Source organism: Penicillium expansum (assembly GCF_000769745.1).
Source record: "Penicillium expansum strain MD-8 chromosome Unknown contig108, whole genome shotgun sequence".
Classification (NCBI taxonomy): Eukaryota; Fungi; Ascomycota; class Eurotiomycetes; order Eurotiales; family Aspergillaceae; genus Penicillium; species Penicillium expansum.
In genome coordinates, this window is record NW_015971236.1 from 49,031 (window position 1) to 73,198 (window position 24,168).

The following is a 24,168-nucleotide window of genomic DNA, read 5'->3' on the forward strand; positions in this document are numbered from 1 at the left end:
TATATATAAAAAAGTCCCTAACAAAAAGTATGCTTTTTTTTACCGCCTTTCTATACGTTTGAAAAGATCAGCTGAAAAGACATTGCAAGGCCGCAAACGGGGCCGACTATTCTTGTTGATTACTATTTAGTTTTGCTAGCTCCACCATCGGTGTATCTCATCCCCTTATGGAAATGGAGAGACAGGCAAGAATCCCGTACGGAGTACTCCGTAGTCCTTATCTCTAAGCAGGGGACTAAAAAAAAAAAAACGGAAAAGAAAGGAAAAACTAGAATACAACAAAATATACTTTCAACAGATCAGTTTTAGGAGTATGTATTCCGGTCCTCACAATCCTTCAGGACCACTGTCTAAAGATAGACCTATCAAAACGGCCACTAAAAACGGTTATGGTTCTCCATATTTCATTATGTTTGTCATTTGCTTCTTTTACACTTTGAAAAAAAACCCCGAATAAATCCGATGCCCCTATCTCAACTGATTTTACAAGTACTATACTAGACTAGGTATATCAGCTCCGGAGCTATTCCCGAACGACTCACGCTCGGACATTGAAAACCCAGAAACTGGACCTGCTGTCAAATGCTGACTGACAACGTTTAAATTACTCGAATCCTTATTCAACGCCCCTGAATAGTTTGGCCGTTGGATGTTGGCAGGCTTGACGCTAAATTTTGCACTGGCCACATAGTTCCTGCTAATGTACTCCGTACTCCTACAACATACAACAGTACGGAGTACGAAGTAGGTATGTTTGTAAATGGGAAGATGAGATCTCATATTAGATAGTCTTTAGGAGTGGACATATTTTATGTATGGCGTTTGGTTTTGTCGATCGTAAACCCTGTATATTTACATGTTTTCTGTGTTGACGCGAGAGTTATATTGCAAGACTTTTAGATAACAGAAATTTGTTATGTGTGGATAAGCATGGTGATCAGGCTTAAGGTTTTAGTCTAAAAATTATACGGAGCTTCATGACACCAGTGGATCATCCATTATACATAAATAGTAGGGTGTCAGGAGATGAGTATGCTATATGCAAGTCGATACCTCGGGTATGCCTTCCGACTGTCAAAGAAATGACACTGCACACGTGGGAAACTTCTCTAAAGTTGCATGTGGAGGCGGAACCCAATCTCAGGGTTTGAAGATGAGTTGTTGTTTACATCAGTAAGCAGCTGGTAAGCACTAGATTTCGACCCACCAGGTACTCCGTACTGCGTTTTTTATGCTGTACGTACCATAAGCATACAACATATGAAGTAGTCTCGATCGCATCTCCGGGATGGCGAATCTTATACCATATCGGGTCACGGAGAATCTTTGTTCGGTGATGTGAACTAGGTTGGTCCAGGTTGATCCGGATTCATCCTACTCCGTACAACAATACAACTTACGGAGTATTCCGTATGTATATTCTTAGGATCCTAAATAAATGTATCATGGCTTTTGAGAGGCCAATCAATCCCCACAGGTCCATTTTACTAGTCCCAAAAAGATCACCCCCTGCCTTAGTCGCACGACGGCGTGGTGAGATTGCCCGCAACTAATGAAAATCATATCTTGAAACTGGGGGCTGCGAACCGGTAGAATTGGGCAATTCGTCTTTGTTTCAGACTCTCTTGGCGGGCCTAGAGTGCTGAGTGTTGCGAAAGGAAATAATAAACAAGTAGTCATGGTCCACGGAGCATCTGTTTCTCTTGATGGAGCCCTTCACAATGTGCTTGATGGTGTGGAAGTGAGCGAATGTTGGATTGGAGCTCTCTGATTGGTTTGTGCGGAACCTTCTAAGCGCTGTAATCCGCTCCTAGCCTCAGGTCCGTTTCAACCTCGGCAGAACTATGTTGTATGATTGTGGATGTACTCCAGTTGATTTGAGCAATCCAAAGCTCAGGGGGATCTACTCCGTACTGGACGGAGTCAACACATCTGTGGGAAGTATGGAGTTATGCTGTACGGAGTAGAGAAGAAGAGCAAGAAGCCCAAGGTGATCCAAGTAGATCTTTAGTGTTGAACCGGGACAGGAATCCGCCAACGTTTCAGAATGGCCCTTGCATTAGCCACTGGCACGCCCATGCGGGTTTCAGCACCTTCATGTCGATCGCCAGAGCTTTGCATTCCACATTGGCTTGGCGAATGCACAATTTGTATTCTGTACATCATGTACCGTATCAGGTGTAACTATTGTGTACATTGTACATCAGATGTTGTACATGTTTTCATGCCATTTCTTTCTTTTGAAAAAGAAAAAAAGAAAGAGAGAGAGAAAAAAGAAAAAGAAAAATAGAAAAAAAAAAAAAAAAAAAACAANCAATATCGAATTGTTCTAGAAATCCTGGTGATTGGATCAACGCGTGGGTGTAGCCACTTTCAATAGTGCCATTTGATGGATCTCTGAAGTTTTTCAATCTCTCTTTGTATCCTGCCAGACTGTAAAAGATATATAATCAGAACAAAGTAATAGAATAATCGATGAAGAACCGAACTGCAGTATCTGTTTGTAGTTATTGATAGTTTACAACTTGTAGACATTGCAGACAGGGATCAAGCGCCCCATGGTGGATCGGCCTAGCGGCCCCCTGGGAACAAAGTGAAGATTTAGACGGAGTACGGAGTAAAGCCTTTGTATAATACAAAGAGAAGATCGTCAAAAGAAAATGGGATTAAAGAGCCAAAATCACGGAAATGATAAAAGGGGGGAAGAGACATAGATCCATAAATATTCCTTCAAATATTCCTTCAAATATTCCATTCCAGAGAGAATACCTGAAATTACTGAAGATACCGAATGTTGACAGATACCAAAGTCAAAGATACCGAAATAAAGATACAAAATACGAGAATATCTGACAGGAGGTGATCACCTCTCCCCGCTTGTGGACTTGTGGACTTGTGGACTTGTGGACTCGCTCGTGGGACGGGAAGACGTACGACCAGCCTTGAATGCGCCATTCCATTTCTTCCATTTCTCGCCCCCTCTCTCTCCCCTCCGGAGAACTCGGCTCTCAGCTTCCGAAACGTCCTTTTGTCCTCAGAGTCGAGTAAAGCCCATCTTTTGAACTTTGGAACGCGATCTCGGCTTCCCCCCGTCACCGCCAACGTCTTTCTCCCTCAAGCTTCCTATTTGGCCTTCGGTAGGCTGACGTTGTGTCGCTCACACGAATTCGGCACCTGTCTCGGAAGATAATCTGGCCCAATTGAAAACACAACCGTCCAATTTGCAACGGAACGTGGTCGATAGGTGTGGGGAACAACGGAAGCACCGATCGAACCTTTCAAGCTTCTGCCTATCACGTCGCACACCAGTCATTCAACGTTGGGTTGGACTTTGGCAGATAGGGGAGGATTTGTGTGTTCTTTTTTGAAGGTAGGTACATCTACTACCTCGGGCGGAGAGTCTAGTCGCATGTCAAGTCCGGTGGAGCCTAGTCGAGTCTTTTGTCTCTGAACTTCGACTGGACTCCCGTGTGGCGCAATTCAGGCGCATCCCTGATTCAGATCAAACACACGTCGTTGATGCGTCGAGTCCCTTGTTAAACCAATTCAGGCCGGAATGAACCGTTGCTAACCACCATCGCGCTAGGTAGTTTGTCGTTACCGGACGTAAAACATGGGCTGCTTAGTTTCGAAGCCCGAGGAGGCTGATAGGGATGCTTTCCAACGCAATGCGCGCATCGACCGGACCATCAAAAATGACAAGAAGACGCTGGACCGGACCATCAAGATTCTGCTATTAGGTGGGTGGTTCTCGGTCGTTCGTTGGCGGCTCACATCAGTGTCGCGTTGCTAACAAAATGCCCAGGAGCGGGAGAGTCCGGCAAGTCCACCATTATCAAGCAGATGCGAATCATCCACAGCCGGGGATTCCCTGAGGAAGAGCGTCACCAAACCCGTGCCATAATCTACTCGAATATCGTCATTGCATTCAAGGTTTTGTTGGATATCATGAATGCCGAGGAAATCGATTTTGAGAACGAGGAAAAGATCAGGGTACTATCCACCCTCCTCAAGAAACCAACATCAGCTAACGAGGCTTGAAAGCCCTTTGCGGACCTATTAGACAATACGGACCCAGATGTAGGGTCCGACGAAGCCTTCTCTGATCTCGAGGTTCGCGATGCGATGAGGGCCATGTGGAAGGATGAAGGTGTGCAGAAGGCTGTTGCACGGGGGCATGAATTTGCTCTCCATGACAACCTGCACTAGTAAGTTGAATTGGCGATAGGTTACATGAATCTAGGCTAACGAAACTTAGTTTCTATGAATCTCTCGATCGCATATTCACTCAGGGCTGGCTTCCTGATAACCAGGACATGTTACAGGCTCGACTTCGGACAACGGGTATTACGGAAACTCTGTTTGAGCTTGGACAGATGAACTTCCGCATGATGGATGTTGGAGGACAGCGGTCAGAACGGAAGAAATGGATCCATTGCTTTGAGGGTGTCCAGTGTCTGTTGTTCATGGTCGCCTTATCCGGATACGACCAATGTCTGGTCGAAGACCAGAATGCTGTAAGCACAATTTTCCATATTTCTTCGATCGCACCGCTAATCACATTTTACAGAATCAAATGCATGAGGCCATGATGTTATTCGAATCATTAGTCAACGGCGAATGGTTCAAGCGCAAACCAATCATTCTATTCCTCAACAAGATTGATCTGTTCAAAGGAAAACTCGCTATCTCCTCCATTTCGAAGCACTTCCCAGATTATACCGGCTCTGACACCGACTACGATTCCTCGGCACAGTACTTTGCAGACCGATTCCGTGGCATCAACCGCATCCCAGACCGCGAAATCTACATCCATTATACCAACGCAACTGATACAACACTACTCAAGGCGACTATGGATTCAGTACAGGACATGATCATCCAGAAGAATCTGCATACCTTAATACTATAAGGTAGAGGCCCTCAATTCCCCGAGGAATCCCCCATGACCGTCTGTCAGTGACGATGATTTCTTTTTTTTTTTTTTTTTCTCTCTCTCTCTTCATTTCCTATTTCTCAAGCTCTTCAGCCTACCAGTTACTTTCCGGTTGCATTCCAGGGCGGCTACTATTCGTTCACTCATTCGTGATCATTGCCATTTCTCATTTTCTTTTCCTTTCGTTCTTGTTTTCTAACGAGGCGTCTTGACTGCGAGGTTGTTGTCTGCTCTCTGCTCACATCATTGGGTCTATCACGTTGCATCCAAAAGCCTATCCGATTTCGCCAACTAATGCCCACGCTTCCATTTAGCGACTGTGTCGTTGCCATCTCCGTTTCTCTTCCTTTTTTTTTGGTTTAAAGCAGAGTGATACCATTTTTTTGTCTTTGCAGCTGTGTTTAATAACGACTGCTCTGTATTATCACAATCATTCTAGGCCTTTATTTATTATATATTATCTCTGAATGAACTCGATATCCTGCTCTCTAATGAGCACTTTTTTCACTCTTCGGATTCTAGTCTCAATGTACCTTAAAAAAAATAGGTTTAGTTACCAGGTCCTCAGCTCGCTTACCACCGCATTCCTTGCTGTAGATCACACGACATGGACCATTTATCCCGGGCTACACCACATAGAACACTAGAATCCAAGAATAAACCAGATGACCCGAAAAAACCACACAGTCGATATGTAAAAGAAGACGGTTCTTCCCCGTCAAGTCGACTCACGCGAGTTCAGAATTGCCTGATGTGTTCATGAACTTGACGCCTTAGGCACTGATATTACATAACATCCGCATGATCAGTGACCCCGAGTTCCGGGCCGACTGATTTCGCCTCCGGTTCAGACTCATTCACCTCCCCAGTGACTGGGTTATCTGCCAAACATGTTGTCAACATCCTTACGCCGGGCGGCATGGACCCCCATGCCGCTTCCTGGGATAACTCGCTCCGGTCAAAATCTTACCAGCAGCTTGCTCGGCGCAACCCGACCTCTGCACCAACGCCGGTATTCCTCCTCATCCTCCAAACCGCCCGTCCCGCCCAGCGATGGCTCCCGACGATTGGACACCTCTGCCCCGGCAAAGGGGGTTAACTCGTCTAGCGAGAAAAGTAAGGCTAACCGCCGTCGGGGGAAGGACAGCTCTGCCCGTAACGGATCTTCAAAATCTAGCCAATATACGGCATTTTCCAACCTCCCAAGTGTGCCCTCGACACAGCACCGACAGCCACACGGTGAGTGTTAAACCCCCAGCCAGCTCCATATATGATATTGTCACTGCAAAGAAATACCCTGAAGCTGACTTTTCTTTCTTTCTTTGTTCGCTACTAGATGTTCATGTAGCATCATTCTTCTCCATCCACCGACCAATCTCGGTGACGACTACTGTGCCCCCGACCTCGAGCACCGACGCCTTCGAAGCGATCTTCTCATCAAAGCGGCCGCTGAAGAACGAGCCGGAGGACGTCATCTTCACTCTTTCTTCGGCCGTGCAGTCGATGGAAACTGGCTCTCAGGGCATGTCAGAATCCGAAGACCAGTTCCGAAGCTTCAGCGAACAGGATGGCGAACTCCGTATGCTGGATGGCCCCGATGCAAAGTTTTCCGTGGAGGAATACACCCGTCGTCTTCGCCCATTCCAGCCTCCTCCCCCGCCCGTCCCTATGGACACATCCGCTGCCGAGACTGCCGAGACTGCCGAGTCCACTGATTCTCAAATCGACAACGAGTACCAGACCTACTCGACCGTCCTTACGATCCGCGAAGCTCGTCACGCCGACGGTCGCAAGACCTATGAGGCACACACGGGGCCTTTCGTTCGCAACGGAGAGATGGAGGACCCATCTGATATGCGCGACGAGATCTCCATCGAGGCGCCCTCTGATTCTACCGCAGGTATGACATATATGGAACGACTGCGCAACAATCACACCATGCATGCCATCAGCACCATGAGACGGCGCAAGGCCAAGATGAAGAAGCACAAGTTCAAGAAGCTGATGAAGAGAACGCGTACCTTGAGACGGAAACTCGACAAGTAGAAATGTGCTAGAGGTTCCCTGGTATACTTTTCTTCTTTTTGCCGTCAGTTGCATCTTGTCTGCATTTTTGGGTCGAGGCTAGTCTTGTGAGAGTTCAGGGGCATATATCCTTGTTTTCATGCATTTTTTTAATACTTCCTCGTTCTCCCCTACTTGTTCTCTCCCGCCTATACTCGATCAAATATCCACACATACCTCTTCTCCCTTCTTCTTTTTCTTTTACTGCAAATAGCTGTTCTTGCGCAGAAGTGCGGTCTTTAGTTACTGCATTATGTGGGCATTAAATCTCCCCATGCATTGCGGATAACCTAATAGATATTGATGACTTGATTTCTGTTATGACGCTGCTGCTTTCTCTCATTTGGGTGTCTTTTCATCTCAGTCAATATGATTAGGTAGCACTAGAGTAGGGAATGTCTCAATTTCACATGGTCATCTCTTCTAAACTTGCCCATTATATCCCAAGAATTGGACTATGAGTGACAACACCGTAGGGCTGATCGCGAATGCACAAATAGGGATTTACTGTCCTTCTAAACCCAACCCTAGGCAATGAAGGGCATGCAATTAAAAGAATTAAAACAATCCCGATATGGGAGATAGATGCCTACAAGGAAGACAAGGTACGAGAAGTTAAGAAACAAGAAACTCCTTACAGCAGACCCTGCCTAACCCCATAATGGAAGAGAGGACGGAGACTCAAGTCCCGGATCAGCGAATTTCATATAAAGTACAGAGTCCAGCGCGGTGTCATGCAATATAAAGCCAAAAAAAATCCAGTATCTACCCACAGCTATCCACCGAGTCCAGGACGAATGCTTGAACAGATTCCCTGATTCTACATCCACTCAGTCATCGAATCTTCACTCTCAAATGGGCTGAAATCGATTTATGACATTCCGATATCATCCAATCCTGCACCCGCACCAAGTTTATCATATCAGGTTCCCCGGCCGAAGAGGCACATTGATTTGCGTCGGGGAAATGTTGAAAAGGCACACTCGGGAATGAACCAAGAATCGCGTAGGTGCAGTCCATGGGGCGATTCGAGGTCCAATTCCCTGAATGCAGCGGGAAGTCTTTTCTAGCAGACTCCTTTCGAGCGGGAGTTCATGAGAAGAGCAACAATCAGCCCGTACAGACCTGCGAACGGGGGGGGATTGGTTAGATGCGATTGTACGTATTGGTATGGGGAGCAGCCACGACTTACCCAAGACTTCAGCGAAAATGAGAATCAGAATCATTCCGACATACAGTCTAGGCTGTTGAGCCGTTCCACGAACACCCGCGTCACCAACAATACCAATAGCGAAACTGCAATCCGAGTTAGAAACAAAGCTCTAAAACAATGGTAGACATCCTGTGTCGCAAACTTACCCCGCAGCAAGACCAGCCAGACCAACAGACAGACCAGCACCGAGCTGAATGAAACCAGTGTAGAGAGGAAGCGTCTGGTTCAAGTCATTGGCGACCAGGACCGACACGACAAGGCCGTAGATACCAATGATACCCGCCATGACAATGGGGACAATGTCTGGAAACCGAGTCAGCGAATTGTTGCCATATGTCTTTGTGCGACACTAGGAACATATCATTGCCATATTGGCAGAGCTATTGTTGAGATCGACATACTCTTAACGATCAGGTCGGGGCGGAGGACGGCCATGGAGCAAACTCCGACACCAGCCTTAGCAGTTCCATATGCGGCACCGAAGCAGGTGAAAACGATAGCGGAGGTGCAGCCCAGCGCACCAAAGAAGGGCTAAAGGAAGAAATATCAGTTACCATTCCGATGCATTGTGAGCAGATGGATGACGCGGAGGGGCCGAGACACGAGTGATTGACTTGATTGTGCTCAAGTGTCGAGATCTAGCATATAAGAAGACTCACCGCATAGACGGGGCTGTCAAAATCCAAATGTTAGTAAGGCTGATCCATAAATTATGGGGAATGACGGGCTTGATAGCAAGGTGTCCATCGGAAGCTGTCGAGCACCCAGGGGCTGGAGGGAGGTCTGGCTGACGACTTACCAAAGTTCGGTTGCCATTTTGATGAAAGACGACTCGACGAGGTTCTCGTGGAGTAGTTTGAGCTTTGAAAAGAAATAGAAACACCCGAGGTCGGCAAGCTCAGTTGGATGCGGTCGGGGAGGATGGAGAGTCCAGAGGCTTGGAGGTCGACGGCAAACATGCTGGCCTCTCTGGGTCACGTGTAATGTCTTGGCATATCCACCGAGACAAGAAAAGACTACACGGCATATGTGACATGTATATGGAGTAATATAAATTCAGCTTTGATAGGTTTGTTCAGTTGGTTATGTATTGCATTATTGTACATGTATCATTTTTTTATACAGTTTCGAGGACAACTCGAGATCCTGGAATATTCAGCTTTGTGCATGACTCCGACAGCATTTCTCCTTTGATGGGCTGCGAGTAGGCAATCGCCTTCTCGGACAATGCTCCAAAGGTGCGAGGCAGAGAATTGACCTTACTGCTGTCTTCATCCGTTGCATGTGTCTCAAGTTCCATGGAGTCAGCTACCATTCCAAAGTGATAGCTGATAGGCTCTTCCTGCAAGTCATTATTCCTCGAAACACTACCCTGTGCCCCAGTCGGTTCTACCGACACAAAGAACTGTATATAATCACCTGCAGCAGCAACCTGTGAAAGTAGAGATAGATCGTCTACAGTGATCCCTTTATCAATAGAAGGGAGTCTGTCCAACTGTATGGTATCAGGATCAAAAACTTGACTCAGTGCGATAAGATCGTCTTGGTTGGCAGTCCCTGAGAAACCAACTTCGGGATCCAGCGAAAGAAGGCCTTGCTTCTTTCCCCATCCACCTCCCCCGCTCATGACACGGTGCAATTTCCCGCCTTGTTCCAGGGATTGGATCAAGCGATCATGAGTAGACGAACCTGGATCGGTCACCTCTAAGTCAGGTTTCTCGACCAGCGCCCATACGGATACACGCTGGTCAATGATATTATGTTCTGCGATATAACGGGGAAGCTCCCTCTCGAGCTCCGACGAAGCAGGCATTGTGTCCGTCGACGTCACATCCGTGGATTTCGCTAGTTGCCGTAAAATGTTCCCCATGCTAGTCATGACTCTTCGTCGTTCAGTCACTGGATGCAATGGCAACTCCAATGCGGTATTTACAGCCTGGGGAGTGGCTGTGATCATGCAGCTTGTGAAATCGATCGAACTGTTCAAAGTGTACCCGTTTGAGGTTTCATCCCAAAGCCAGCGTGTACCGAATATTGTTGTTTCTCTCCCATTGACAAATATAGTGTTCGCTAGACGCAATCCGATCTCGTGCGCAGGTCCCTTGCTGGTTTGACCAATCACTTTGGGTTGGAATGAAAACAAGAGATTGGTTTCCTCGCTAGCAGAGGTTCTAATGAGACGGGGTGATGCAGCCTTTGCCTGGACACCTGATTGCCCTACTACCAGAAGCGACAGCCCTTCGGACTCACTTAAATTTGTGCTTTTGGATGTAGTATTCGGGAGTGCGTCAACCACAGCTGTAACGGCATAGAGAGTATCGTTCTCCGGGGAGTTTCCATAAAGGCGACCGAGAAATTGCGACAAGAAAGGGCTAGAAGAATCGAGCCAGTGGGCAAAGTTTGGGGTGACGAGGAGGAGAGGAACAGAAGCAGACGCAGCTGATGGGCTCACAGGCCCCGAAGGAAGACTGGACAAAATATCATCTGGGGTCTTTTATTGTTTAGTTTGAATATCAAAGGTGTAGAAATGTTGATTTAGCTCACTATCTCTTCTCCTGTCTTTGTGAGCCATGTGTATGCCAAAGGCCGCCCATCTCTGGCCGGGTTCTGCGTCGCGTACCATCTATTTGCGCGACCGAGAGTTCCGGGGGCTTTGCATGAGCTCAGAAGCTGCCGGTGTCCGGAATTGAGGGCTACCCTCATCTGTTTGAATCTCATTGGCATTGAGATATCAATGTCAAAGCTGGTCCAATTAGGAAAACGCGGAAGTCATTGCGGAGGATAGTGGGTCAGTCGCGGAACGGAACATCTGTTTGCACCGTCCTCGGTACTATGTAGAGATCACTAGGTAGTTATGTCCAATGAAATGAACTTCAGATTCGGATTGATTCGTTTTAAGATGAGCTAAACTTCTTATTGACACAGTCCAAAACCTGTGGAAATGCGAATTTAGTCCTCAATCCATTTGAGCAAGAGCCGTAGAAGACCTCAGAGCATCACATACATCCGTGGATATGTTTCATGGTCAATATAGAAAAGTTTGTATGGAGTATATTTTGTGTGTTTACTGCATTTTCATATTTCTAGCTATAAAACCCATAAAGGGAACAAGAGACCCAAATTGACGTCCAAAACGACTTTGAAAACAAAACCAGTAAAAAAGACATCACAAGGCTACATAAACTGCCGACTTTTCTTGTTCACCTTACATGTATGCTTCCAAGTTTTAGGTGAATTTAATATTGACCATGCAGTAAGATAGTAATGGCTATCCTACTATAATATTGCGTTAGTGGAATTGATTTTCCTTATTGTGCGAAGCCTGCTGAGAGAAAAAGCGCTGTTGTAACTAAGTCTAGCCATGCTCCAACTGTGTGCAAAGGAATATCGCGCGAATACCCAGTACGAAGCCTCAAGTGCCTCGGAGATCAGTGGGCTTTTCAGATGCCGGCTCCGGCTAGAAAGAACCAAACAGTTACAGCACCGACTATCCAGATTTACCCCGGTAAATACCTCGTTGGGGCACTTACGGATAGGACATACCATTGCGTTCTCGGGAGGTCCTAAAAAAGTACTTATTTCTTCTAACCGAAGCACATAAGCGTAGACTATCCAACCGCAACGCACCAGATCTCGAGACTCAAAGAGCCAGAATGCCTGCCGCTTACAAGCCGCTAGAGAAGTCGAAAGAGAATCTAGATCACTGGCCCAGAGGAGTCGGGAGAACATTCAGCCGCTGATGTTGGGCACACTACAAAAAGCAACGGCACTGTGAACCAAGTCCGCGGCGTGGATCTCTTGCAGAACATAAGGAACTGCTTGCTAGGAGTAGCGATGTGTGAACAGGGCTGAATAGCACATTGACTAGTGGATCCATTGAACCGTCAATGACCAATGATATTAGCTATCACATAGACATGGGGTTGCGAAGGGGACTTGATCGGTGACAGTAGGAAAAGAGGCTTGCAATACATGGATTTAGTCGCATTTTATAACTGCCGTGTAAGATCTATAGACGTCCCGCAGTAGAACTCTTTGCTAGATGATGTTGATTTTGGTTGGAAAGCGATGTGTAGACCCGACTTTACAGTCTATTGACGATGTGTATACGGTAGTAATTTTCCTTCTAAATTTGGTATAGAACGCGTGTGCACGATCTTTCACCTCAATGTTTTTCTCTTGGTTGTGTCGCTAATCATTGCCTTCAGCCACTTTTTTTTTGGTTTTAGTGAAGTCATAAACGCCAACCCTGTAATGACGATACTAGGGGCCTTGGCAGGTGGGGGCAAAGGGCCCATCATAGGGCTGAGCTGTCTGGGCACGACCTGGAACTTTTGGCGCCATAAACTGTCCAGCAAATACTTGGCAGACCTAACCAAGTAAAGATTCCCGTCAAAGTTAGAAGTGACGGTGTTTGGAAAGATCGTCACCATCATGAGACTTGGACTGCAGTATGGGCGCATAGCTACATAATATGTGCAGGTAGGTAACAAAGAACTCCGTGCTGTAAAGCATATACAGTCAAACAGAAAACAAAAAATAGAAATGCAGGCTGATTCCCAGCGCCAAGCTTTCTCCAGGCAGCGAGCAAAAGAATGAACGGGATAGGTTGGGGGGTTGGTCACAGCCGCCAGGACAGAAGATCATTATCTTGGCGACCCTGGAAGTAGTTATTTACCAAGTTTAAAATTAAAATATGAACTATGTACTTTGTACTATGTAGGTAAGAATGTAGGTGAGAAAAATAAAAAACAGAACAGCGGTCATAGTCCTAAGCCACATTCATAACCTGGTGCCTTGATGTGCCAAAATTGGTCGGGTTCTTTTTTGAATGAGCCACTGGTGGCGGTCTATGATGTAATGATCCAAGCTCCCTTTTTAAGTCCCTCCCCTTTTAAGACTTCTTTCCCTCCACTTCCCATCTCATTTCCCCCCGTTAACATTTCAAACCTCCATCAAATCTGCCCAAAATGCCTTTCACCGCTTCGTAAGTTGTTGTCTTTGCTATGGGCTGTAGCTTCTACAGTCCTAGTCTGCACCCTGTCGCCCTATTGCTCTGTCGCCCTGCCGCCCTCACTCTCAACCCTCCAGGTCGCGTTACCTGTGAGACTATGTCCAGTGTACTAATATTGTTGACAGTGACATCTGCAAAATTATCTTTGCCATCATCTTGCCTCCTCTGGGTGTCTTCCTGGAGCGCGGATGTGGTGCTGATTTCCTCATCAACATCTTATTGACCATTCTGGGATGGATCCCCGGTGTCATCCATGCCATGTATGTGCTTATTTGACGAGTTTCCAAACTCTAGCGACAGCTGCTAACCATATTACAGCTACATTATCTTTAAATACTAGAGATACCCACCTCCCACGCACCCTCGCAACGAACGCCTTTCAAGACTAATATCCCTTGGAAAGCGATGCATCGCGACCGATTTTACATCCATCCTTACTCTTGCCTTGTGCTTTGAGTGAGGGTTGGTGCGATTCGATACCCTGAACGTCGGTGTCAGCGTGATTCCGTGGAGGTCCGGTTGAGACTAGCCTAATGCAGCCTTCACCACTTGGCATTCGGTCCGACACGAGTCCGACATAATGTCCATAATTCCCTAATCTTTTGTGCGGTCGCATCGTTATGTTTTACTTTGCTTCTTTTCCCTTGTTTACTCGATACTGCGGGTTCTTGCTTTTTCTTTGAATGATACCAGCTCATACGGACTGACTCTGGGGCTTTGTTTTTTTTCGCATCAATGCCCGCCGTTGGCTAGTCTTTGATGAATTCATGGGAATGGGACTTACTACTACAAACTACCGAGTTGCTTGTGCGTAGAGAGTGTATAGAAAAGAACCTGGAGATTGGAGGGTTTCTAGGTACGGAGTACTTAGAACATCCCTCGCAATTTCTAAAAGAGCACTCCGTAAAACTAAACAAGATTTGATCCTAACATAATGAGCTCTATAGACCCCAGCCACCACATGAGGCAGGTGCAACTGCTCCGTAACTGTTCCGGGGGCATACCAGGGTAGACCATCAGCAACACCCGAATAAAAACCAAACAGGTAACTTGGATAAATCATCGTTAGGCGGGTAACTCGCAACTATAGCGAAACCAACCACAACGCTGTACAGAAATTGACCAAAATAATAAATCCCAGTCACTCATTCACTAAGTTTGAGAAATCTGAAACCTAGCCCGGCGCCATCCACAACTCGTTCTGCAGCCTAAGCGCTTTCGATAGCCCGGCGCGTATCGGGGCCGCTTGCAAGGCCCCATCCTGACTGGGCGCTTTACCTCTACAGCGATTCGTCCAGAAGTCTCCAAGGGTGATCTTACTACTAATTAAAATGCCATGCAGTTTCACTCTAGCGCCTATACATACACAGCCTCAAGTACTGTGTTTCAGAATGATGTCGAAATGCAGATACTTGGCCCCAACAGTCGATGGGCGTCATGGAGAGTTTTCCCTCGCGCCTAGAATTATACTGCGTTCTGACTTCGTGTTTAACTAGATTGGAGTCCTTCATTTGGTTGTTTGTTTGGTATTTACTTCTTCTTTCTGGTGTTATATGCTTGTTTTGCTGTCTTCACGCCATTTGCCATTCAATTCGCAGACACATCTACCAATTATAATTATGGTAGCCACATGTACAAGTCATCACGGGTAATCACTCCCATGCAGGAATATACAAGGTTAGTTGATGGGAGAAGCATATATGTCGGATCGTCGCTCATGGTGAACATGTATAGGGCTACCGCAGCATGCTCCTCCTTCCCAACCACAGGATACTCATTGCGATCCTCCTCTTACTCGTACTCTACTCTACCGCCGAAGATACCTCCAGCGATGCATCAAACTCAGCCCTGTATGACATGGTTCCAGCCTGTGCTAAGGACTGCGTTGATAGCTTCATCAAGTCCGAATACACACCCATGGAATGCACGTCACCGTCCAATATCAAGTGCCTTTGCCGCACCAAGACAAGTAGTAGCTTGACATTGGGGGAGGCTGCTTTGAGCTGTGTGCTGTCTGTATGCTCACAGACAGCCATCGAAAAGTCAAAGGCTTATCACATATGCGACTCGGTCTCCGAAGCTCTACCGAAAACACACCAGACCATTACCGCGACGGTCTTTTATGATACGAGTACAACGCAGACTAGTGAGGCAAAAACCACTACAGAGACAATGCCAACTAGCTCAACTTCGACAACTGAACACACTTCGGAGGCCTCAGTGACAATGTCTACAGCGACATCGGCATCGACACCGACGTCAACTAGTTCCAGTCAAACTTCTAAAATCACATTCTATAGCGCTTCTTCATCTTCAGTGTCTGAAGTGAAACCAACATCCTCTACCGAACAAGTTTCTAGTGACTCTTCTGAAGATACGAATAAGAAAGGTGATCGTGGTATCACTCCAGCGGCGGTCATTGGAATGTCAGTAGCATCAGGTGTGGCAGGATCTTTCATCATCGTTGTTGCTGTGTTCTTCTGCCGCAAGAGATGGCGACGAAAAAAGCGAGAGCAGGCTGCCCCACACAGTTTTGAGATCGGAGGTGCCATGTCTGAGCCTTCTGATTTTTCGAAACCGATGCCACGGCTCCCAACCGACGGTATGGGTCTAGGGTATTTATACAGTTCAACAAGTGACCGCGAGACAATGTTCCAGCGGCCAGGTACTTTACAGTCTATGGCAAGCGTTCAACCAATATCGCGATACTCACCGCAATCAGCCACGAATCATCACTCAGGCCAGAGCAAAGAGCCCAAAAACCGGGAACGAATAGGGTTTGCCATCAGCTCCGACTCGGACTGGGAAGCTTCGCCTCGGACGCAATCATCACAGCACAGCGTAGCACGACTACTCCCAGATCCTACAGTTGGATTATACCCAAAGCCGCTGAAGTGGAGTCACCGGCCAGCTAGTGGAGAGACTCTCTTTGAAGAAGATGAAAGTCAACAAGCAGCAGCGGCGGCAGCAATGATGCAAAACAACACCCCAAGGCCGGGGATTCAGCCGAAGCTCGCAGGACTACCGTCCAATCCACGCGCATTCAAAAAGGGATCCCCAGCGGGCAACTTCAAACGAAGATCCGGGGCTCCGAGTGCCCTGGCCCCCCCATTCAATCCCAACCCAGCCTTCAGAACCTTGCCATCAGACAGCAGCGCTGCACCCAACGAAACCACCGAAACATCACAACCGTTATACTCCTCCCCAAACCAAAACATCCTCCTCGCTGCTCCTATCAACACTACCCAGACCCAATCCCAGACCCAATCCCAGACCCAATCTCAGAACCGCAACCCATCACCAGGACCACAAGTGCTCGAATCATACCCCGCCCTATCGTCCTCAACCCTCCCCCCAGACTCGGAGGTAGTATCCAGGCCGCGGATCGTACGTGGAAACGATATCAAACGTGTTCAGATCCGGAACAGTCCACGACCGCCTAGCGAAGTCGTCGTGCCATACTGCCCGGATGATTTGTGGCTGGAGCGTGGACGCAGCATCGCGCCGCCGAAGTCCCGAGAACCGTCTGGGGAACTGCCGTATCCTTCAGATATGTTTTCAGGTGCTGTGCATTATCCTGATAGTCCGAAGAAGAAGGTCGGCGCTGTGTCGAATCGGGTTTCTCCGACTAGTCGGAATTTGACGCCGTCCAGGAGAGGCGACGATTTGATTCTCCGCGTTGAATAGTAGATGAGTTTCCTCTTATGGGCGTGTGTGATTTGGGATTTATGCCACCATGAGAGTTTGATTTTGTACATTACCATGTTCTTTCATACGGGTGGAGAGCTTCTGAAGTTTTTGAATTTTGTTTGTATTACATGAGAACCTCCAACATTACTATTGTATATTGAAGATCGACTTGGCTTCCTTGTATGAGCACATTTTTTTCTTGTATTTCTGCAATATATTTTGTATTTCTTCAGCTCTCAAAAATCCGTTCTGAACAAAAGAAAGAAAAAAAAGACACGTCTGAAATAACAATGCCGTACCTAATTTATTGGTGGGGCTTAGATAAGAAGCTGGGGTCCCGCCAAAAAGAGTAGAAAACCCATCACTCGTGGACATCCACATCTTTTTTACATCTTCCGACGCTTGTTCAGACTTCAATACCATCTAATCGTCCTGTTGGTCCATCCTCCATGGCCACTTCCACGGAGCGGACGTTCGTCCAGAGACCCACATTGCTGCCAATCTTTCCTCTGGAGCTCTGGGATATCATCATTGAATACCTGCATGATGAAGAATCTGCCCAACATCTGAGCCGACTTGCTCAAACATGTCCCGCGCTTTATTCCAGAATTGATCCTCAGCTCTACAATAACCCTGTACGCCTACTCAATTCAGAAAGCGGTGCTCGTCTTGCCCTCACCATAGAGAAGCGTCCAGAGCTAGCACCACTCATTTGTGAGATTCGACACAAGCAGGATACTGGGTCAGAATATTGGTCTAACCGTCATCTCCAATTTTATAAGACGGCTGTAACTTTGCCGAATCTGGAGAACCTGAGTTTGAGAAGAAATCCCAGGCCCTTTGATTCTACTCGGTGGGCCAGTGCAAATGCCAGAGATGACGCCATGCTGGAGTGGATGGATAAGATTGCCTCTGGATCAGGAAGCGTCAAAGAGTACCGAGAGTTGGGATATGGGCCTTCAGGAGAATCGTCGTTCAGTCCTCCAGATCGCGAGCTAAGTCACACACGAGATGGAGAGGTTGAAACTTTGTTTTGGCACGCTTCTCTTCAACACCCGCCAGGGCTGCCTGCCCTGCGTGTTTGTGAGTCTTATAACTGACTCTATCCGCTGAACCGAAAATTTAATGTTATCAGGTCACATCGGAAGCGACTATGATCATAACGAGAACAATCCTAAGATGGACGGCAGATGCTTACCAATTTTCAATGAAGCACTCTTCTGCCATCCGGGCTTACGAAAGCTCTGTATCACTGGCGCTACTTTCCGGCTTTCCCGGTCTAGCCTCTCACTAACATCTCCATCGCCTTTGGAGGAACTGACCCTTTTGAATTGCGTCATCAATCCATCTGACCTCCGAACAGCGCTTGAATATCCAGCAGCCTTGAAGCGGTTTACCTTCAGAGGTCCTAGATCAGAGGATATGTTAGAGGGAGAAGCTGAATGTTACATTCACTCAACGCTCTCACACGAAAATTCCTTAGAATACATTGATTACGATCTTTACTGGGGAGCTGATGAGGAAACAGACTTTGGTGAACTAGTCTGCCTTAAGGATCTCACAACAACTCTCGCCACACTTGCAGGGAGGGAATGCATGGAACTGGATCCTACGGATGATATTCTGCCACAGAATCTTGAGAGTCTTACGATACGATACGATGAAGTGAAGGCCTGGCTTCCTTCGGTTATCTACGAGATGGTGAAAGATGGAAAACTCCCAAAACTGCGTCGTTTTACCTGTGAGGTACCAGAAATCATAGAGCACCTCCCATCAATCAACCCACATAAGTCCAACCCACCCGTCGGTGAGATATGTCAGGAGGGCAACACCTGGAAAAGCAAGTTTGCGGAGCTGAATGTGGAGATGTCCATGGTGTCTGTGCCTTATCCTCTTGATCTGCCCAAATATGACGTGTGTTCTTGTGAATGTCTGTCCTTTTACCACCGCATGTTCTTCCATCCGCGAAAACCACTAGGACTTCCTTGGGAAGAAAACGGCTTTGGAGAGGAGGACGTGTTCTTTGACGACTGGGCCGATATTGACGATGAAATGGACCTTGATATTCTCATGGATGATCTTGCGGAGAATTCTGGATCTGATGTCTCGGCTTGATGGCTTTATCTAATAAGGCTCCCGGTTGCGATGCATCTCTCATAATTTGATTGTGATATGCGTTACGGGAATATCCATATCAAATTCCAGCATAACCTTCTTCCATGTGCGGGAACAAATTAGACAGGTCAGAAGTCTTGCAGACTGAATCAAATTATAGTACGCAAGAATAGTCGGCTGCGTTTGCGGCCTTGTGATGTCTCTTTGGTTAGCCTTTCTAAATGTCTTTTTTTCACAGATATTTTGCCCCCCTTCTCAGGTTCATAGATAGACCGCAAAAAATGGTGGAGAAAAGGCTTAATTTGTGGAATGGACTTCTCTATTTATAACCTTTGATGATCCAGTATATGCAGAGAGAAGTCCTGATTAGGATGCTTTGTCTAGGCGGTAGGCCCTAAGGGTAGGGCCCATTTCCCGCTTATATAAGGCCCGTGGGCAGTGCCCACCCGCCCGTCCATGGGCGATGTCGCAGTCTAGTGCGGAGTACCTAGGGCTACACCCTACTTGTAACAAGCAAGAGATACCGAGCACCTCTAAATCACTATTGACGTGTCTTATTAACTACGTTTTGAAATAGCAGTCGGAAATTTTTCAAATGTCGGTATCTATTCTCACCACCCCTACAGAGCTATTACGCCTCGTATTTGCAACTTTATCGCGCAGCGATCTGTACGCATTATGTCTTACGCATAGGGACTTACGCGCGGTTACTGAGAAATTCCTCTACGCTCGCGTCGAATTAACATGGACAAAATCTCAAACCCCTCCGATCGCTCAGTTTTTGCAAAATATTGTGCAAAGGCCCGAGCTCGCAAGTTCTGTTTCTGTTCTAATCCTTAGTGGGTGTAGCTTCGATGACTACCACTATAACTACAAGTTAAGTAGTCCGAAACTTCCACTTAGTGAAGTTGCTTTAGACGGGCTCGTGAATTACATCGAAAATACCTCCGTTTCATTTGCCAGGGAATGGATCCAAGAATTACGCGCCGGAACAATGGACGCGTTCATTTCGCTCTTATTATCACAGCTCCGAAGTCTAAGATTTCTCCAGCTCAGCCAAAATTTCGCACGAGAGAGTCGCCTTATGGGTATGATGCTCCGCTCGGCCCTCTGTGAGAAAAATGTTTATCTCAGTCCGTTTTCACATCTCCAAGATGTCGAGGCTCTGTTTCCCGGCGTTAGCCTCTTTGTGCGCAAGTACACAGACGCTAGGAATACTGCAGATGTCCTCCCTCTCTTCTACCTACCGTTTATTGAACGTATAAGGGTCTTGGTTGATAACCCGCCAACTTTCATATGGCCCGGAAAAACCCTACCAAACCCATCTAAGCTCGTATCGCTCGATTTAACAATGCTACGAGAAGGGCATCTCGGCCAAGTACTATCGACCACCCCAAACCTTCGGAAATTAAAATGGGATTGGTACTTCCGGCGAGATCTTCAAGATGAATATGTTACCGATATCATTGATTTGGATCAAATAGCCGCGGATCTATCCCACGTTCGAAATTCTTCAACAGATTTGACAATTACAGCAGGGTCATCTCTCTCAGAATCAGCCCCCGAATACCCTGAGCTCCGATTTAGGAGGCCGTTCAAAGCTTTTAGCGAACTTCATATGCTGCGAACTCTAGAAGTTCCAATTGCATTTCTGCTTGGATTTTCTCCGTCCACGCCTAATATGGCTCACCTAGAGGAATCACTTCCAAGAAACCTCCAGTGGCTGACTGTCACGGACGGACTATCTTTCCAACAAGAATGGGAATGGGAATGGGAATGGGAGACCACGTACTTGTTAGAAGCTATTCGACCATGGCTACAAGAATGGAAGACATTCACTCCTCGTCTCCAAGGGTTTTGTCTGTCAGTAAGTGAATAGGGAATATGGGAACCTGCGATGATACAGAGTCTTGAAGACATAGGTCACCAGTCAGGAATTCAGGTCCAAATTACCGAAGCAGAAACAGTCAGGGAGTCAGGTCTTATGTAATGATAGCTCCATCTATGATAAATGTGTTATCAGGTTTCTTAGCACTTAGCTCTTAGCTTTTACAACTCTCAACTCTCAATCAATCTCATATTGCACAATGCACTTCATCATAGTCTCCTTCTGACAAGTGTCTCTGTCAACAATATTTCTTCGAACCCACACCATTCACTATGATCCTTTCTACGGAAAAACTACTCTAGGGTCACCCCCGCATAACTGAATTTGCTCTTGACGAGTCGGGCCTCCAGCAAGGCTCGCCAACATGTAAGGCTCCGGTGCTGTTTCGCTATCCAATACTCTCATTCCTTCACTCTGGACGAAAAGATTGCACCCCCAAATATCCTACACATTTGTCAGTTGATCTTCGTGAAGTATCTCCCCTCCACAAAGAAGCCCCTCGCCGGCTTTACAACCACGTACACGGGCCCCGCAAAAGTGTAGTGGTTGTGGAGAAATCGGATATAAAATTAATAGATGCCTGGCTAGATAGATGATTTTACTGTATTTAATTTAATGAAGTTTTTGTTAAGAAATTTACATTTGAAATTAGTAGGCTGGGTAGGGTGGACCACTCGGTAGTGAAATACGTTAATAAGATAACTAGGTAGGACTATTACTAATAGTATAGTATCTAACTGCTGTATGTTGGTCTGAGGTAGTATCGGCCAGCATGTGGCGGCGCCAACATACCTAGTCTAGGCCCTTTGCTACTTTCTAAACCACTCAGAACTTCAGATTCGGATATTACTTCGTACGATATAGGGTATACTGTAGACCCATCCATGGATGGTTGTTAATTTGCTGGTTTGATTTCGGTTCCTGAGAATGAGATCCAGCTCCATGACGTCAACAGCCTGATATACCCTGGGGATGTAGCCTCGAGATACTCCAATGTCCCCGGAAAGGTCGGATTGGAAATACGTGAATACCTCCGAAGAATGAAAGAGGCGCTTGAGGATATTCCGCAGCGACGCCTAAAGCAAGCAAAAAGGATTGAAGCGGTCTGATCTTGTCAAATCGTGCTAAATCTTACCACCATCATTGGTTCTGATTTGTGAAAGCTGAAATCCTTGCCTTCAATCTGCCAGCAATTCCCCTTTCTAAATTATATCAACCCTGCGTCATCAACCCGCACAGGTTTCATGCGCCAAGGATGTACCGTTGTGGACACTTTCAGATTTATTTTAACCCACAAAACTGGCAGAATGACGAGGTCTGAGGCTGGACAAAGGCCCCATATTTTGGTGGGGATCAAGAGGGTCGATGATGCAAAAATCACCTTTTTGAGCCTGTTATATTAATCGCTCTTGTTCCCCTCCTCCCCACATGCTCCATCTATCCTACTTTGTACGGAGTACAACATACATTGTAACTCATTCCGATTCAATTTGCGCGACTTTGTCTGCCTTGTATTTAATCCTGCAGCAAATCAAGCGCCTGCATATCCAGCGCAAGGACCGGAATAGCTTGTGTGACTCCTCTTTAGAGATTTGACATGAAGTAATCCTACTCATCAAGGCAGCGATCATCGTCATTATACCCGCCCCACACCTTTCATCTTTTCATAATGGCCACAGATAGATTGGGAACTCAAAGAGTCCGATTCGACTTAGACACCGCTCAGACCGATCTCTATGACCCCAACGTCATTGTCTCTAAGCATTTTATGACTTCTACTTCTAACCATATTTTCAAATCTAATATGGCCAAGCACGATGTCTCATCCGAGGATAATTCCCCAATCAACACACCTATGCCACACCCTCCCAAGGTTACTAGCGATGATTTTGCACTAGCCTTTGACATCGATGGCGTTCTCATCAAGGGGGGTGAGCCGATTCCTGAAGCCGTTGATGCCATGAAGTATATCAACGGTGAAAACCCCTATGGAGTCAAAGTGTAAGCATTTACCCTGGGTCTTATTTCATGTTACACCTCACCCTTGGCCAAGGGTGAGGGGTAAGAATTGCAAAAAAAAAGAAACAAAAGGAATTCAACTCTAACAGCAATATCCTAGTCCTTATATTTTCTTGACCAACGGTGGCGGAAAGACGGAGAAAGAGCGATGTCTCGATCTCAGCAGACAACTCGACCTAGAAGTCGACCCTGGCCAATTTATCTGTGGTCACACGCCCATGCGCGAAATGGCAGAGCGATATCACACCGTCCTGGTGGTTGGTGGCGAGGGTGAGAAATGTCGGGACGTGGCTGAAGGGTATGGATTCAAGAATGTCATCACACCCGGAGATATTATCAAGACGAGACACGATACTACGCCCTTCCGAAGGTTGACGGATGAGGAGCACGATAATTCCCGACTGCTCGATCTAGACAACGTCCGCATCGAAGCGATCTTCGTCTTTGCAGATAGTCGCGACTGGGCTGGCGACCAGCAAATCATTTTGGACTGCCTCATGACCAAAGACGGCTGGTTGAATACACGATCGGATACCTTTACCGAAGGTCCCCGGGTTTTCTTCTCGCACACCGATGTGGTTTGGTCAACATCGCATGAGCATTCACGTCTTGGAATGGGAGCGCTGCGCGCTTCCCTCGAGGCCGTATACACGGTTCTCACTGGCAAGGACCTTAATACTATCGCTTTCGGTAAACCGCAGCTCGGGACCTATGAATTTGCCACCCGGCTTTTGCAAAAGTGGCGAAAGGACTCGTGCGGTATCGACAGGTCTCCATCTACCGTGTACTTTATCGGTGATACTCCAGAGTCCGATATCCGTGGCACAAATGAATTCAACGAGACTACGGAAAATGACTGGTTCTCGATCTTGGTGAAGACTGGAGTCTACCAGGATGGTGCTGTCCCGCGCTATCCACCCAGGAAGATATGCGATAATGTTTTTGATGCCGTCAAATTTGCCATCGAGCGTGAGCACCGGAAGACTTCCAAAGGCACAGTTGTTTCCGAGCTCGACTATGAAACTAGTGAAGAAGTTCCCAAATAAGCAGATCTCGATACGATGTGATCTTCTTTCGCTCATGGCTGCGTTTCCTCAACAACTGGTTTTGCGTCCTCAACTCAGACCATGTCTATGTTTTCTTCACAATCTGTTTTGATATGATTCCCAGTTCTCTCGAACTTTGCATTTTGTCGCGATTCATAGCACAGGGTTTTTACAAAGACCATT

General features: G+C 46.8%; 8 protein-coding genes across 8 annotated transcripts; 6 read left to right on the forward strand and 2 right to left on the reverse strand.

The window, feature by feature from the left end:
• Window positions 1-3,613: 3,613 nt before the first annotated feature.
• On the forward strand, window positions 3,614-4,912 carry PEX2_035690 (guanine nucleotide-binding protein subunit alpha; the record flags this gene model as incomplete). Its single annotated transcript, XM_016740844.1, has 5 exons — window positions 3,614-3,740; window positions 3,806-3,993; window positions 4,045-4,208; window positions 4,259-4,517; window positions 4,571-4,912. 5 exons carry the CDS (start codon window positions 3,614-3,616, stop codon window positions 4,910-4,912), a joined length of 1,080 nt encoding a protein of 359 aa, XP_016601136.1.
• A 914-nt stretch (window positions 4,913-5,826) lies between these two features.
• PEX2_035700 (mitochondrial 37S ribosomal protein mS38) lies at window positions 5,827-6,982 on the forward strand (the record flags this gene model as incomplete). The annotated part of the gene is made up of 2 exons (XM_016740845.1): window positions 5,827-6,175; window positions 6,285-6,982. The coding sequence occupies 2 exons, from the start codon at window positions 5,827-5,829 to the stop codon at window positions 6,980-6,982; spliced, it is 1,047 nt and encodes a 348-aa protein (XP_016601137.1).
• Window positions 6,983-8,066: 1,084 nt separating this feature from the next.
• On the reverse strand, window positions 8,067-10,931 carry PEX2_035710 (V-type proton ATPase 16 kDa proteolipid subunit; the record flags this gene model as incomplete). The annotated part of the gene is made up of 8 exons (XM_016740846.1): window positions 8,067-8,125; window positions 8,193-8,296; window positions 8,360-8,516; window positions 8,615-8,744; window positions 8,873-8,885; window positions 9,013-9,182; window positions 9,337-10,704; window positions 10,758-10,931. 8 exons carry the CDS (start codon window positions 10,929-10,931, stop codon window positions 8,067-8,069), a joined length of 2,175 nt encoding a protein of 724 aa, XP_016601138.1.
• Window positions 10,932-13,612: 2,681 nt separating this feature from the next.
• Window positions 13,613-13,843, reverse strand: PEX2_035720 (uncharacterized protein; the record flags this gene model as incomplete). Its single annotated transcript, XM_016740847.1, has 1 exon — window positions 13,613-13,843. The coding sequence occupies one exon, from the start codon at window positions 13,841-13,843 to the stop codon at window positions 13,613-13,615; it is 231 nt and encodes a 76-aa protein (XP_016601139.1).
• Window positions 13,844-14,973: 1,130 nt separating this feature from the next.
• Window positions 14,974-16,914, forward strand: PEX2_035730 (uncharacterized protein; the record flags this gene model as incomplete). The annotated part of the gene is made up of 1 exon (XM_016740848.1): window positions 14,974-16,914. One exon carries the CDS (start codon window positions 14,974-14,976, stop codon window positions 16,912-16,914), a length of 1,941 nt encoding a protein of 646 aa, XP_016601140.1.
• A 452-nt stretch (window positions 16,915-17,366) lies between these two features.
• On the forward strand, window positions 17,367-19,032 carry PEX2_035740 (uncharacterized protein; the record flags this gene model as incomplete). The annotated part of the gene is made up of 2 exons (XM_016740849.1): window positions 17,367-18,000; window positions 18,053-19,032. 2 exons carry the CDS (start codon window positions 17,367-17,369, stop codon window positions 19,030-19,032), a joined length of 1,614 nt encoding a protein of 537 aa, XP_016601141.1.
• Window positions 19,033-19,627: 595 nt separating this feature from the next.
• PEX2_035750 (uncharacterized protein) lies at window positions 19,628-20,911 on the forward strand (the record flags this gene model as incomplete). The annotated part of the gene is made up of 1 exon (XM_016740850.1): window positions 19,628-20,911. The coding sequence occupies one exon, from the start codon at window positions 19,628-19,630 to the stop codon at window positions 20,909-20,911; it is 1,284 nt and encodes a 427-aa protein (XP_016601142.1).
• A 1,678-nt stretch (window positions 20,912-22,589) lies between these two features.
• PEX2_035760 (phosphatidyl synthase) lies at window positions 22,590-23,985 on the forward strand (the record flags this gene model as incomplete). Its single annotated transcript, XM_016740851.1, has 2 exons — window positions 22,590-22,921; window positions 23,040-23,985. The coding sequence occupies 2 exons, from the start codon at window positions 22,590-22,592 to the stop codon at window positions 23,983-23,985; spliced, it is 1,278 nt and encodes a 425-aa protein (XP_016601143.1).
• Between the last annotated feature and the right edge of the window lie 183 nt (window positions 23,986-24,168).